General features: G+C 37.9%; 1 protein-coding gene across 1 annotated transcript; it reads left to right on the forward strand.

The window, feature by feature from the left end:
* Window positions 1-4,560: 4,560 nt before the first annotated feature.
* Window positions 4,561-7,778, forward strand: eevs (2-epi-5-epi-valiolone synthase). The gene is made up of 5 exons (XM_031729832.2): window positions 4,561-4,727; window positions 5,485-6,118; window positions 6,328-6,567; window positions 6,795-7,047; window positions 7,255-7,778. Exons 1-5 carry the CDS (start codon window positions 4,585-4,587, stop codon window positions 7,350-7,352), a joined length of 1,368 nt encoding a protein of 455 aa, XP_031585692.1. The 5' UTR covers window positions 4,561-4,584; the 3' UTR covers window positions 7,353-7,778.
* The last annotated feature ends 5,985 nt before the right edge of the window (window positions 7,779-13,763 follow it).

The following is a 13,763-nucleotide window of genomic DNA, read 5'->3' on the forward strand; positions in this document are numbered from 1 at the left end:
GCGCCAAATCACAACAAAAGTCGCCTCAAGGCGCTTTATATTGTACAATAGATCGCACAATAATAAATACAGAGAAAACCCCAACAATCATATCATATGACCCCCTATGAGCAAGCACTTTGGCGACAGTGGGAAGGAAAAACTCCCTTTAACAGGAAGAAACCGGCAGAACCAGGCTCAGGAGGGCGGGGCCATCTGCTGCGACCGGTTGGGGTGAAGAAGGAAAACAGGATGAAAGACATGCTGTGGAAGAGAGACAGAAATTAATAACAGATATGATTCGATGCAGAGAGGTCTATTAACACATAGTGAGTGGCTGGAAAGGAAAAACTCAATGCATCATGGGAATCCCCGGCAGCCTACGTCTATTGCAGCATAACTAAGGGAGGATTCAGGGTCACCTGGTCCAGCCCTAACTATATGCTTTAGCAAAAAGGAAAGTTTTAAGCCTAATCTTGAAAGTAGAGATAGTGTCTGTCTCCCGAATCCAAACTGGAAGCTGGTTCCACAGAAGAGGGGCCTGAAAACTGAAGGCTCTGCCTCCCATTCTACTTTTAAATACTCTAGGAACAACAAGTAGGCCTGCAGAGCGAGAGCGAAGTGCTCTAATAGGGTGATATGGTACCACAAGGTCATTAAGATAAGATGGGGCCTGATTATTTAAGACCTTGTATGTGAGGAGCAGGATTTTGAATTCAATTCTGGATTTAACAGGAAGCCAATGAAGGGAAGCCAAAACAGGAGAAATATGCTCTCTATATGCTTTATAAATACAGGGCAGTCTGGGCCAGAGGTCAGCAATCTGCGGCTCGCCACATTTCTTTAGTCGCATGCAGCTTGCGAGCCATGGGTTAGAATTACAGTTAACAGTAACCCTATTAATACATTTACTACATGCGTTCATTTATCCTCTTCCATTTACATCTGCCACCATTCCCCATCACCTTTGTGTCCTGCTCTTTATCTCCTCTTGTCTGGTTGGGGGAGCTAAAATGGCTCTTTTTCATGTTGTGGGTTGCCGACATTGGATCTGGGCAGTGACCTACCAGACCTACACGTAGAAAAACTGAGACGTGCTGCTGTAATTGCATTTCTTTACCTTATAATAAGATATGTCAAGGATTGAACGTGTAAATGTCTTTACGCTGGCAGAAAGTGGAGTTTCACTTGTCAGGCAAACTTAAGATCAACGTGGGCTTTATGTGGCCATCGATGTAAAATGAGTTTGACACCCCTGATATAAATAAAACTGAACTGAATTGAAAAATCAAGCTAAGACTGAAAATGTAGAAGCTTAAGGTAAAAATACCTTAACAAAACAAATTTGTGTTTTGTTACACTTTTTAATACAATGGAAATCTATGACTGCTGCATGTCTTCTTGTGAGGTACTTTCTTTTAGTTTTTTGTTCTAATGTATTTTTTTTCATTTGCTGGTTGTGATTGCTTTTTGCTTTTTGAGTAAGAGCACTACAATACCAATAAATAGCAAAACACATTCATTATTGCAGTGGATCCAAGCCAACCGGTTTCATTCACGGCGCTGCCCACACCCAGTGATGAAGGGCTGTACTTCGAAAACACACTGCTGTGAAAGCACTATTTGTATAGCAACATAAATATTGATCACAACAGGTAGTGCATACCCCAAATACTACATACAAATGCACATTTAAGCAAAAGTTTTTACATGCATTTATACATGCGTGCATATATACAAACAAAGGTATGGACCACAAGCAAAAAGTAATATCTGGATGTTTAATTAAAGGCGAACTTACTGAAATTCATTTTCAGCAGACGTTGAAAACGAAGCACTGACTTGGCCAATGGCTTGAGAGAATACTGTACTGTAGTTTAGATGCTGTAAACTCAAACCACGGTTGCCTCTGCATTTAAAATAAGAAACCACAGAAGGCCCACATCTAATGATCAAATAGGTCAACTGCTGAATAAAGTCTCAGATATGATCGCATGCTTTTCTTAGTGAAAAGTGAGTTCTAGCAATCCAGGGGTGAGAAATTTTAATTGTCATAAAACTTGGCGACTCGGTGCCAGCAAAAGTGTGATACGTGAGTTTCCTGTTGCCAAAAGCATCAAAGTAAAATATCTCTCTCGCAAGTTTTTAGCATTGGATACACTTAAAAACACCAAAGAATAGGTGTATCTTTTATTTTCAACAATGCTTAACTTGCCTTTGTACCGATTTTATTTAGATTTAAACTGCTCTGCGCTTTTGGTTTGTTTGATTATCGTGGCCATGGAGCACCTGTTTCAAAGGCCACAGATACCTAGCAGATAAGACTAAAGCCATCTTAACATGAATGATAATCTTTTAAACAAGAGTGCATAGTTAAAATAAAAGAAGTGTAAAAAAAAACAACTGATTGCAGCTTAAAAATATATCTTCTCAACTCACGTATCATTAGAGATAAACTGGCTGAACTCATAAAGCCCTATTCTAAGATAAATAGTTATCTATACCTATAACCTGCATAATCACAGAAAATTGTTGTTGCTGATTAGTCTCTTCTTCGTGATATTCTTTTCAGGCCTTGTCAAACTGCTCATCTGCAACAGTGTGGAAGGGGTTATTGCAAAATTGACCACGTGACCCAGTTTCTCACTTATTGAAAAAATGTCAGTGTTAACCTGACATGTCAGTGTAAATGTCAGTGTAAACCAGTGTTTACAAACATGAGCCTGTTCTGATTGTGGAAAGGATGAGACCCATCACAAAGGTATTCCTAATATCCAAAAAGGACCCACTGCATCTTCGGAGTTCATCAAATTCTCTGATTTTAACTCACCTTTAGCACCTTGATGGCATTTTCAGTCTTGACAGCGATTTGTTTTGCCATGTGGAGAGCCATGGACAGAGCTCCAGTGAACATCCCCATCTCCGGGACCCTCTGTGCGTGACTCAGGTGGATTAGCATCTTCAGTTTTTGGCCTGCCAAAAACACACGAGAGATCATTGCAAAAAGCTGATTCTGTTCATTGATGTAGCATTTTCTTTATCAGTCTCACTGAAGACTGAGAAGTCACTTGGATGAGTGACAAAATGTTTCTCTCACTGAAAACGCTCCAAACAGATCAACAGAATCAACTGTGTGGGATGACTGAGCATGCATCAAGCCTTAGCCTTGTTTTACTTGATCCAGTCAATTGAAAATTATCTCACTGGTCAAAAAGAACTTCAGAATATGGGTTAAGTCAAGCCATTTATTATCAAGGAAACCATTGGGTTTACATGACTACAATTAGGCAAGCCTCTCAGTTTAATGGGGGTAGGGAAATTTTAGTTGCAGGATTGACTAGTATATGTATCAAGGTACTGTACATCAAATGCAGTCTTTTTGGGTTCACTCACTCAGTTGTGTGTTTCCTGTTCTGCTGCTTGAAAGGTTGACATGGACAGTAATGGTGTTCAACCATAACATAGCAGTATGATAAACTATAAAAAGTAACAAAAGTCCTATGAAATAGAATTTTCAAATATAGCTCAAATAATATAACACTAGGAAGTGCCAGTGATTTTTTTTTTTTTTTTTTTTTTGGGAATCCAATACACAGATTTGATCATGCAGCAACATGTTGGGGTTAGAAAGTCAAGTTTCACATGATGAATATTAGTTCCCTTATTTGCTGTTGAGCAGTTGTGTTTCTAAAGGATTTCCTTGAAGTGCATGTAGCACTTGCTGTATTCATTTTTTCCTGGTGTATTGTCAAAATATCTAACATGGCTGTGAGCTTATGCTATTCTTGCTCCATGTTAAGTTGCAAAGCAATGCCTCTTTCCAGGGATTCTTTCTCCATTTTAGCCATCAGATACATAGAATATTCCTGACAGGAAGAAGACGAGAACAGAGTGAGTTTTGGTGAGCTTGTACTTCTTTCCAATCTCACCGTGTTGGATTCTTTTCTCATTGTATCTGTACTTCCGTGTATCCTGTAATTAGTGTTTACAGAATAAGTCAGGTTGTGTTTTACAATGTTGTTAGTTAGATTAAAAAAACCCCATTAATACTTAATCAATGTTCTCAGTCTAACATATTCACTGCCAATCCTATGCTGTTTCATGCCGTAATACTTTACCTTGAAGTCAGTCAAACCTGTTTTGAGAAATGTCCTTGTTACAAAATGACTGTTTTTCAAAGTGTGGTTTGAAAAAATAAAAACCCAACAAAAAACAGCACCTTCACCAACAGGAACAAAAAAGTGTGCATGTTCCAAAACTGTTCAACTACTGTATGTATTTATTGTGATTAAACTGAAAATACCTTTTCCACTACACCACAGCACCATCCACAGCCTTTTAATGTCTTCTGAAAGCACACCATACAGTTAAGTAATGTCATACTTTATTCAAAGTAAAAAAAAAAAATCTTTTCTTCTGTAAGCAAAGCAGGTGTTACCGTCTGAGTTACGCAAACAATGCGTGCATTGACATGTGAAGCATCTCAAAAAGCTCCTCCCTTGTCCTAAGGGCATCCTCTAAACACTATGCTATATTTAAAGGTTCCTAAGGCAGGATGAACTTGTCACTTGCTTTGTTCACACCTGTAACTTACAGCCTGCAAGTATGGGAAAAGTTCAACCAGAGGAAAAAGATACCAAAGAAAAGACAACTGAGTTTAGTTTAGTACGGGTCAAAAGTACATGGAAGTGCCAACTGGGAAAAAAGATCAATAAGGACAGAGTTGACAGTGTCTCAGCTGCAAAAATGTGAGTACACACACAGTAGTCTAATTTACAGAAATCACAGGGAAAACTGTGATAAGCCTTTAATCATATTTTACGACTGATCTCTTTTTGTTTGCATATTTCTTTCATTTTCTTCAGTCTAATGCTCTTCTCAGTAAATTATGCACTGTAAATTATCACTTAGTTAGCTTGATAGTAGTAATCGATATTTGCAAATATTGCCGAGTTAAATTATAATGTCTTTTCTAATGGCAGAAAGTGCCACAGGTATTTTTCAGGAAGTGGAATTTAGCCTGAGGTTAGCTGCTTTTTGGCTGCAATTCAAAAAAAACATTTTTCTTTGGTTTAAGTCACACATCAGTTTGAAATGTAACACTACAGTCGTTTTCTGTACATATGATTACATAACACAATTTCTTTTTATTGATAAGTACAACATCAAGCATTTTGAAGATGAGCATTTTAGTGCTTTAAACTGTTTGTATCCTGACATAATAAGATTCCTGCTTGGAGATAAGAAAGAAAAAATGCTGTTAGATGAGACTCAGATGACACCTCTGTCTAATAAAGAAGCTATTTATTGTTTTTAATCTTGCATAATTGTGAGGTTAGACCAAGATGATGGACAGGTGGATGGCGTCTCTGTTCAGAAATACTTTAATTGTTACTGTTAACTGTTATTAACTTATAGTCTTTTTAATCTCAGCCCAAATACAGACCAAAGGTCATCGTAGTGTCCTGTGGTTATAATAAATACTTTTTTTGTCTTGTCTGGCAGCTGTGAGAGTGTCACAGAGAAGGGTACGACCTGGACAGTTATCAGTCCCATTGTCTTTACTTACAAGGTAACTGAAACTCACGGCTTGCTGGACCCAGGCAACGACACCCTCCTTCTGGGCCACATCAATGACCCACAGCAGCTAGAGGACATTAAAAAATCAAACAAGCCAATCAGACGCTTTGTGGTGGTTGACCAGGCAGTCTTTCAAATCTATGGCTCCAAACTAACTGAATACTTAGAGGCCAACAATGTCTCTTACAAACTCTTGGCTCTACCCACCACTGAGGAGAATAAATCTATGGAGACAGCCCTGAAGATCTTAGATGAGGTCAACAACTTCTCCCTTGACCGACGAACAGAGCCCATCATCGCCATTGGTGGAGGCGTGTGCCTTGACATAGTGGGCTTTGCTGCCTCACTCTACAGGAGGCGCACTCCTTACATCAGAGTCCCAACCACACTGCTCTCCTACATCGATGCCAGCGTAGGGGCAAAGACAGGGGTTAACTTTGCAAACTGCAAGAATAAGCTGGGTGCCTACATTCCACCTGCTGCCACCTTCCTTGATCTATCATTCATACAGACTGTTTCCCGACGACATATCTCCAATGGGCTGGCAGAGATTTTAAAGGTACGGCAAATTTAATTTATGATAAAGTCTGTACGTTGAAAAAACCCCCCAGCAACTTGTGCTATTCTCATGGGCCAAAAAGGTCAGGTACTACAGACACACATGTGCTATTTATAGCAGAGAAACTAGTCCAGAGGTCACTAAAGATGAGTTATAAATGACCCCGACAGTAGAAGTAACTCCATGCAATTTTTGTCTGTTCTTTGCAGATGGCCTTGATGAAGCACAGCGGCCTCTTCGAACTTCTCGAGAAACACGGCTCTATGCTATTGGACACTAAATTCCAAATTGATAACAGTGTATACGGGTGCAGCACCTTAAAGGCTGCATCACAGGCAACTCACATAGCTATTATGACCATGTTGGAGGAGCTTGCCCCAAACCTTTGGGAGGATGACCTCAACAGACTTGTGGACTTTGGCCATCTTATCAGTCCAGCATTAGAGATGGTAAATGATCACTAATGGCAAATACAGCTGAACTCTTTGTATCTTTTGCTGATAAGGTTTATGGAGTATGTGCAAAATATACATTAACGCTATGTAGAGCTTTAAACACTTTTGAGATTATATATATACACACACACACATACACACGGACATCTTAAAATTGTAGGGTTTCACATTTTCATCCAGGTTGCAAATGATATCATCTCATCTTTCTCTCCCCCGTCCAGAAAGTTCTCCCATCTCTGCTTCACGGTGAGGCAGTGAACATAGATATGTCCTATATGGTTTATGTGTCCGAAGAGTGTGGTCTATTGACAGAAGAAGAGAAGCAGAGGATCATCAGCTGCATGGTGAGCCTGGAGCTTCCTGTCTGGCATCAAGAGTTTACTATGGACCTCATACAGAATTCTCTGCAGGACAGGCTGAAACATTCTGGCGGCCTGGTCAGAATGCCTCTCCCTGTTGGTCTCGGGGAAGCAGGTAAGAATCCTGTTGCTTGATTTAAATGTACTTGTCACTGCTACAAAACACATTTTTTCTTCCAGAAAGAAGTAGAAGTCATTGCTTATGTATTTGCAACAAAGACGGAACTGGAAGTTTCACATTTTTGCTGCTGAATTAACTGTTTGAGTTAGTCTTTTGTACTAAACATTTAAAAATTTTGCTTTGCTCTCCTTTTTACTGCAGAAATTTTTAATAACACATCATATGAGATCCTGCACAGAGCTTACGAAAAATGGTGCGAGGAACTGAGCGCCGCTTCTGAGAGCAGCTGTGACCCTTAATAGTGTCATCCTACAACCCCCTCAATACTGTTTTTTTTTATGTTTTGTTTTTACATTTTTAAGTGTGTAGTATTATATACTGTACTTTTAAATAATTCATACTGGTAGGAGAAACTTGTTTATAGCATTGGTCTGCTGCATTTTCAGAAACAGTCACATTGTGGGATAACTATTTTTGTACTGATAATCATAAAGCCTGTAGAAATCGCCTATAGCTGTCAGAATTATTGCTAGTGTTTGTTCCTATTGTTATTATTGTCCTTGGTGTACTCATTGTGGTGTGATGACAAGTAATGCAGTCGAAAATAATTTGTCATGTAACGGCAGCAACAGCTATGAAATAATATAAGAAGCAGCTTACAGCTTGTGTTTGTTGCTTGTTATGTCTGTCAAATATATAAGCTCCATTAAAGATTTTTAATTGGTTATCATAGTGGAGTTTGTGTTTGTAACAGTTCACTCGTGTTTTACCCTTAAAACCTTTTTAATAGCATTATTTCAATTTTAAAATTGATTTAACATTTATTTAAACAAATTAAATGTTAAGTGTATTTATTTCCTTATTTCATAGCAAACCCGATACGCTAAAAACATCAACATCATGGTAATGATTGCAGTGTTTATTTTGCTCTGCTGCTTCATGAGAAACTCTGGATAAACTCTAATGGCAGCTACAACATGATGAAAATACTGACATCAACATCTGTGCGGCCTCTGCAGGCAGTGAAAGAGATGCTTTAGTCATTGTAGGCATAAGTAAAAATGAAAAGTGGAAGTAAACAATTGGACACTTCCATAACATTTATAGGTTCTAGAGGTCCCCATAAAAAGTCCTCAGTTTCTGCACTGCCTAACCTTTTGGATTTGTTGTGTCCATATATAAAAGTTTATTATATTAATTCTACAACTTAAGTGTAAGGACTATGTGAAGATGGTCAAGGTGTGGCTATGAATAACATAATGATTTTTTTTTCATTTAACATATTAATCACAAACTATATATTTCAACAAGAAGATGTTTTTTAAATGTACCTGTGGGGTTTTTTTTTTTGGTTTTTTTTACAAATGTAGAAACAGCATCACAATCTTACCACACGTGTTTTTTTTTAATGAATGATAAAAAATAAAAAAAAAATAAAAAACCAAATACAAACCTGAAATGCACAGTTTTAGTCCTGATACTGTTCATGATCCTTTCTTCTGGAAACAAAAAGTTGCAGTTGGAAATATATGATTTGGAAAGTTGGGGAAATTGTATTTTTGTCAACATCAAAATGCAACACAAAAATCTATAAAACACACATTATCGATTAATTTCCTCTTCATCTGTATGTCCCACATTTCCTGATATATCCTAATACTCCAACTGCCACATCCTTACACCAGCATCCTGGCATTATAAGTTTTGTTTATGATAGTATGACTTCTTATCTTCTTTAAATTTCTCATTTTGGCTGAAGATGCAATTACAGGTTTTACTTAAACGATGTATGGATGGATGGATAGGTTAATGTAAAATATAAACTGACTAAATATTGAATTCAATTCAATTTTAATTATACAGAAGCTTAATAATGTAAGGCACAGACCCTTCAATAAATAACATTGCAGTGATAAATACCTAACCACGGGTGCTTTGATACAGAGGAGTTGTTTAAATGGCCAGTAGTTCTAAAGAAGTAAAGTAGGAGGCTTGAGGGAGAGATACAGACCAGCCCGGTGTTTATTCACCAACACTGAATGATGTTAACTGGCATCCTTCTACAGACTGCTACTTCTGCTATTAAGCCCCAAGCAATGCCATTGTATCATCAACTATTATGTAATTACTTCCTCACTTGGCCTACAAGCTATATATAAAATGAAAGTCTATCCTGATTTCTCATTCATTTTTTGTAATAAGTATTTTTCTTTTATTCTTAACAGTAGTGGTTTATTTATTAAAGTTCAGTTCTTAATTTTAATGGAAAATTCGATTTTTGCAGCTTTTAAATAAGTTTATAATTTATAAAAGAAATCAATCAGTGTGAAAGTTTAGAATTGAATGGTTTTCTGTTATTAGCAGGGATTCAATGTGGTTTGGAAAAGAAAGAAAGAAAAGAAAATCAGCACAACGGACCTGAGTTGAGGACATAGTTTGTACACTGTGACACCTGGTGGACACTTTGCATGCTTTTTTGTGTGCCTCACTATCTAGCAAAATCTGCTTGAAACTGCAATTCCTCTAAAGGTCACTTAAGTTAAGTGGTGATTCTAAATTGGTCCGAGGTCTGAATTTGAATGGCTGTCCCTCTCTCTTTCTATGTTAGCCCTGCGAAAGATAACGACCTCTCTAAGGTGTATCCCAAAGACATGCATGTTAGGTTCATGGGTGATTCCAAATAAGCCAGGTGTGAGTGTGAGCATGAATGGTTGTCTCTGTGTTTTAGCCCTGTGATGAAACGGCTAAACACAGAGCCTGTCCAGGGTCCCACCTCCCTATGACCCCTGGGACAGGAGTCAGAGGGAGGAGCCTCCATGACCCTGAATTAGTTAAGTGGAAGAAAATAAATATAGGGGCATGCAACAAATACATGAAATAACAAGTGGTATATAGTTCAATAAAAATAAATACCATAGGTGTTTTTTGTGCAACTATTTACAGAACAATCAGGTGTTGCAATAAGATGCCACACAAATTGTTTGTGCCACTCCAAAACTAGTTCCTGTCCACCATAAAACCGAGGAGCACATTGCAGGCTTGACAACAGGAGGCGCATCACTCCTCTGAGACATACATTGCAATCTGCCCTTGCTATTTTTTTGGCAGTAACTGTGACATTCAGTTCAAAACGACTACACGACACACTAACTGTATATTCCAAACACACGAATCTCTCATATCTCAAAACTAGGCAGGATCTTGCTGCTATACATCATCGGTCATGTGATCTGGACATGTGATCTGAAAAAACTGTCAAAAATGCAGTGGTTTCTGAGCTGCATATCTGTGCACACACACACACACACACACACACACACACACACACACACACACACACACACACACAAATCTGACTTCATTTGATAGGTCTTTGTTGTCTATATCCAGTGCTAAAAACATCTGCCTGAGTAATTCCATCTATAAAATAATAATCAAAAATGTAAAAAACATTGTGAAATGCATTTGTCATTGATTGTAAATTACATAATTGACATGGAAGATATTACATAATGCAATGAGGCAGTAGGTATGACTCATATGTTGTGAATTGTTTATATACAAACCCTGCACTGATGTTGTCAGTTTATCGTTTTCACCCACATTCCTTTATCTCATTTCCCAATATTCATCTTACCATCTTCCCATATTTATTTCCCAGTGAGTAACATAGGCAACCCTTGAATAATATGTCACTATGAGTATATTATATTTGAATAAATATGGAGAATAAACTTATTTCACCTAATTCTGTAGCACCAACTGTAAATATTCCCACACTTGGGAACGTTTCATCAATGGCTCTATTGTTAAAAGGTCCAAAATACACCAAAGCAAAAGCTATCAGTAACGCTCAGTGCGCGTAGCACAAGACGTGAAACAGTTAATCAGTCAACTTAAGTACACCGCGTGTCACAACTAAGTTTCAAAGCTCTGCTTATCAAATCCTACCAGTCAGCTGATTTAGTCTGAATGAAGCAGTGATTTCGTTCAAACCTAATCACTGAAGCAAGCTCTGGCCCACTGCTTCACAGTAAACAAATTAAAAGCTCCATGGTGCTGAAGGTCAAAAACTCTACTGGGAACTTTTGATTGGAAAAGGGAGGAAAACTTTCATTGATTTGATTCACATATATTAGACACACAGGCTGTGTGTGCTGACTGCTCAGGCTCAGGCTGAAGCAGTGCAGCGCCTGGCCCCTTTTCAGGTATCACTAAAGTTACAGTGTCACCATTAGATGTCAGTAAATTGCAGTCAACCAAATTCACTTCTCTTATCCCTCCTAATTCAAGTCCATAAACTGAGCTACGGTAGGTAGCTCTGCTAACTCTGACTAGTTCAGTGTATGTTTAATCTCTTTATTTGCTTTTTGGACACGTGAAATTACAAAAATCTCTTGAATCATATTTACTTTGGTGGACAGAAAAAACACTTACACTGTTTGGGATAACATCTCATAATGTGAGAGTTTAGCATTGAATTTTCAAAACTGGATTTTCTGCTTACAGTTGTATTAGCCACCAAACACAATATGGCAACACTGAGAAGATCAATCATTGTGATGTGTTGTCTGTGTTGTCAGATACAGGTGTAGGTGTGGCTGCCTTAGTTCTCTTTCTGTAGCAGGACTTTATAAAGCGGACTCAATTCTTCTGACCAGCTGTTGTCTGAGGTTCAAACCAATTTTAACATAACTATAAAGTCGAACTTGAAGTATGATCCTCCCACCCACCAGGGAGACAGACTCTAATGTAGCATCACTTTCATGGATCACTCCTGAACTCCTGTAAATCCTGCATTTGTAACTCTGCATCAGACTTTAAAAAAAACGCTCATATGTAGAAGAGAAACCATTGAGTTCAGAGTATTTTCACACCTACATTTAATCTTACCCAAGTTTTGGAGAGTATTTAACAGGTTTTGTTCCCAACTTTGATACAACAGCAACATTTCAATGGAAGCAAGTAGAGGAATCTATAAACCCATCAGGTTATGTGACAGTCTTAGTTTTTACTGCATTTCAACAATTTGAAGAATTTGATGCAGTTTTAAAAGCTGACGAACTGAGAATAGACTTAAATAACAATGAGTAATTTCTTATTTCTTTGACAGGTGTTGTTCAACACATCCATTTAGGGCTGCTCAATTAATTATGTGTGCCTATGACAAGAGGCACACATATTACTATTCGTCGGATTTATTATTCTTATTATGTGTGCCTATGCCAAGAGGCACACATATTACTATTCCTCGGATTTATTATTATTATTATGTGTGCCTATGGAAAGAGGCACACATATTACTATTCGTCGGATTTATTATTATGTGTGCCTATGCCAAGAGGCACACATATTACTATTCCTCGGATTTATTATTATTATTATTATTATTATGTGTGCCTATGCCAAGAGGCACACATATTACTATTCGTCGGATTTATTATTATGTGTGCCTATGCCAAGAGGCACACATATTACTATTCCTCGGATTTATTATGTGTGCCTATGCCAAGAGGCACACATATTACTATTCCTCGGATTTATTATTATTATTATTATTATGTGTGCCTATGCCAAGAGGCACACATATTACTATTCGTCGGATTTATTATTATTATTATTATTGTGTGGGTGCCCTAAAGGGCTTCCACACAATTGTTTTCCTGTTTCTCTTTATTCTTTATTATTCTTGGGGTTTCCGTACACTTTTTGCCGCTTAACTACTGCCTCAGTTTTCAGCCGATTTTCTCAGTTCAAACTTTAAAAAATTCTGCTCTTTCTGCTAATGTGTGCTATGACTTTTGGTGCTCATAACTTCTATACTTTTTGAGATATTGAATTTTTTTTGCAATATTTTTGCCCATTTTGCACATTATCAGTGGGGTCACTAGTTTTCCTTGCCCGGTTGAGCCGTGTTTTAGCTCAGTGAGATGAGCAGCCGTTCTCAGACTGGGAGGCCCGGGTTCAAATCCCGCTTATGGCAACATTTCTTTCAGTTAACAGTTAAACTTTTTTAACTCTTTTCAACACAAATTTCAGCTTTTCCACCCCTTTTCAGCAAAATTTTCAGTTTTTTCACCACTTTTCAGCACAAATCCCAGCTTTTTCAGCTGTTTTCAGCAAAAAAAACTCTTTTCAGCAGAATTTTGAAAAGAGTTCTGCAGAACTCTTTTCAGCAGAAATTCTGCTGATTGAACTCTTTTCAGCAGAAATTTCAGAATTTTCACCTCTTATCAGCACAAATCTCAGCTGTTTTCAGAAAAAACTTCATTTGAGCAGAAATTCTGCTGATTCATCTCTTTTCAGTGCAACTTTCTGCTTCTTTACCTCTTTTTAGCAGAAATTCTGCTGATTCACCTCTTCTGCAAAGTTTTCAGCCCTTTCACCTCTTATCAGCACAAATCTCAGCTGTTTTCAGAAAAAAACTCTTTTGAGCAGAAATTCTGCTGATTCATCTCTTTTCAGCGCAACTTATTGCTTCTTTACCTCTTTTCTGCAGAAATTCTGCTGATTCGCCTCTTTTCTGCAAAATTTTCAGCCTTTTCACTTCTTCTCAGCACAATTCTCAGCAGCTTCTGCTCATTTAGCAAAATTGTCAGTTTCTCCATCTCTTGTTTTTGAGAGAAAGAGTTTGGTTCAGTAAAATGAGCAGCTGTCTTGAGACGAGAAGGGCCAGGTTCAAATCCCGGTCATGGCAAAACCTATTTTCA

The sequence above is a fragment of the Oreochromis aureus genome, linkage group 5 (assembly GCF_013358895.1).
Source record: "Oreochromis aureus strain Israel breed Guangdong linkage group 5, ZZ_aureus, whole genome shotgun sequence".
NCBI classification, from domain to species: Eukaryota; Metazoa; Chordata; class Actinopteri; order Cichliformes; family Cichlidae; genus Oreochromis; species Oreochromis aureus.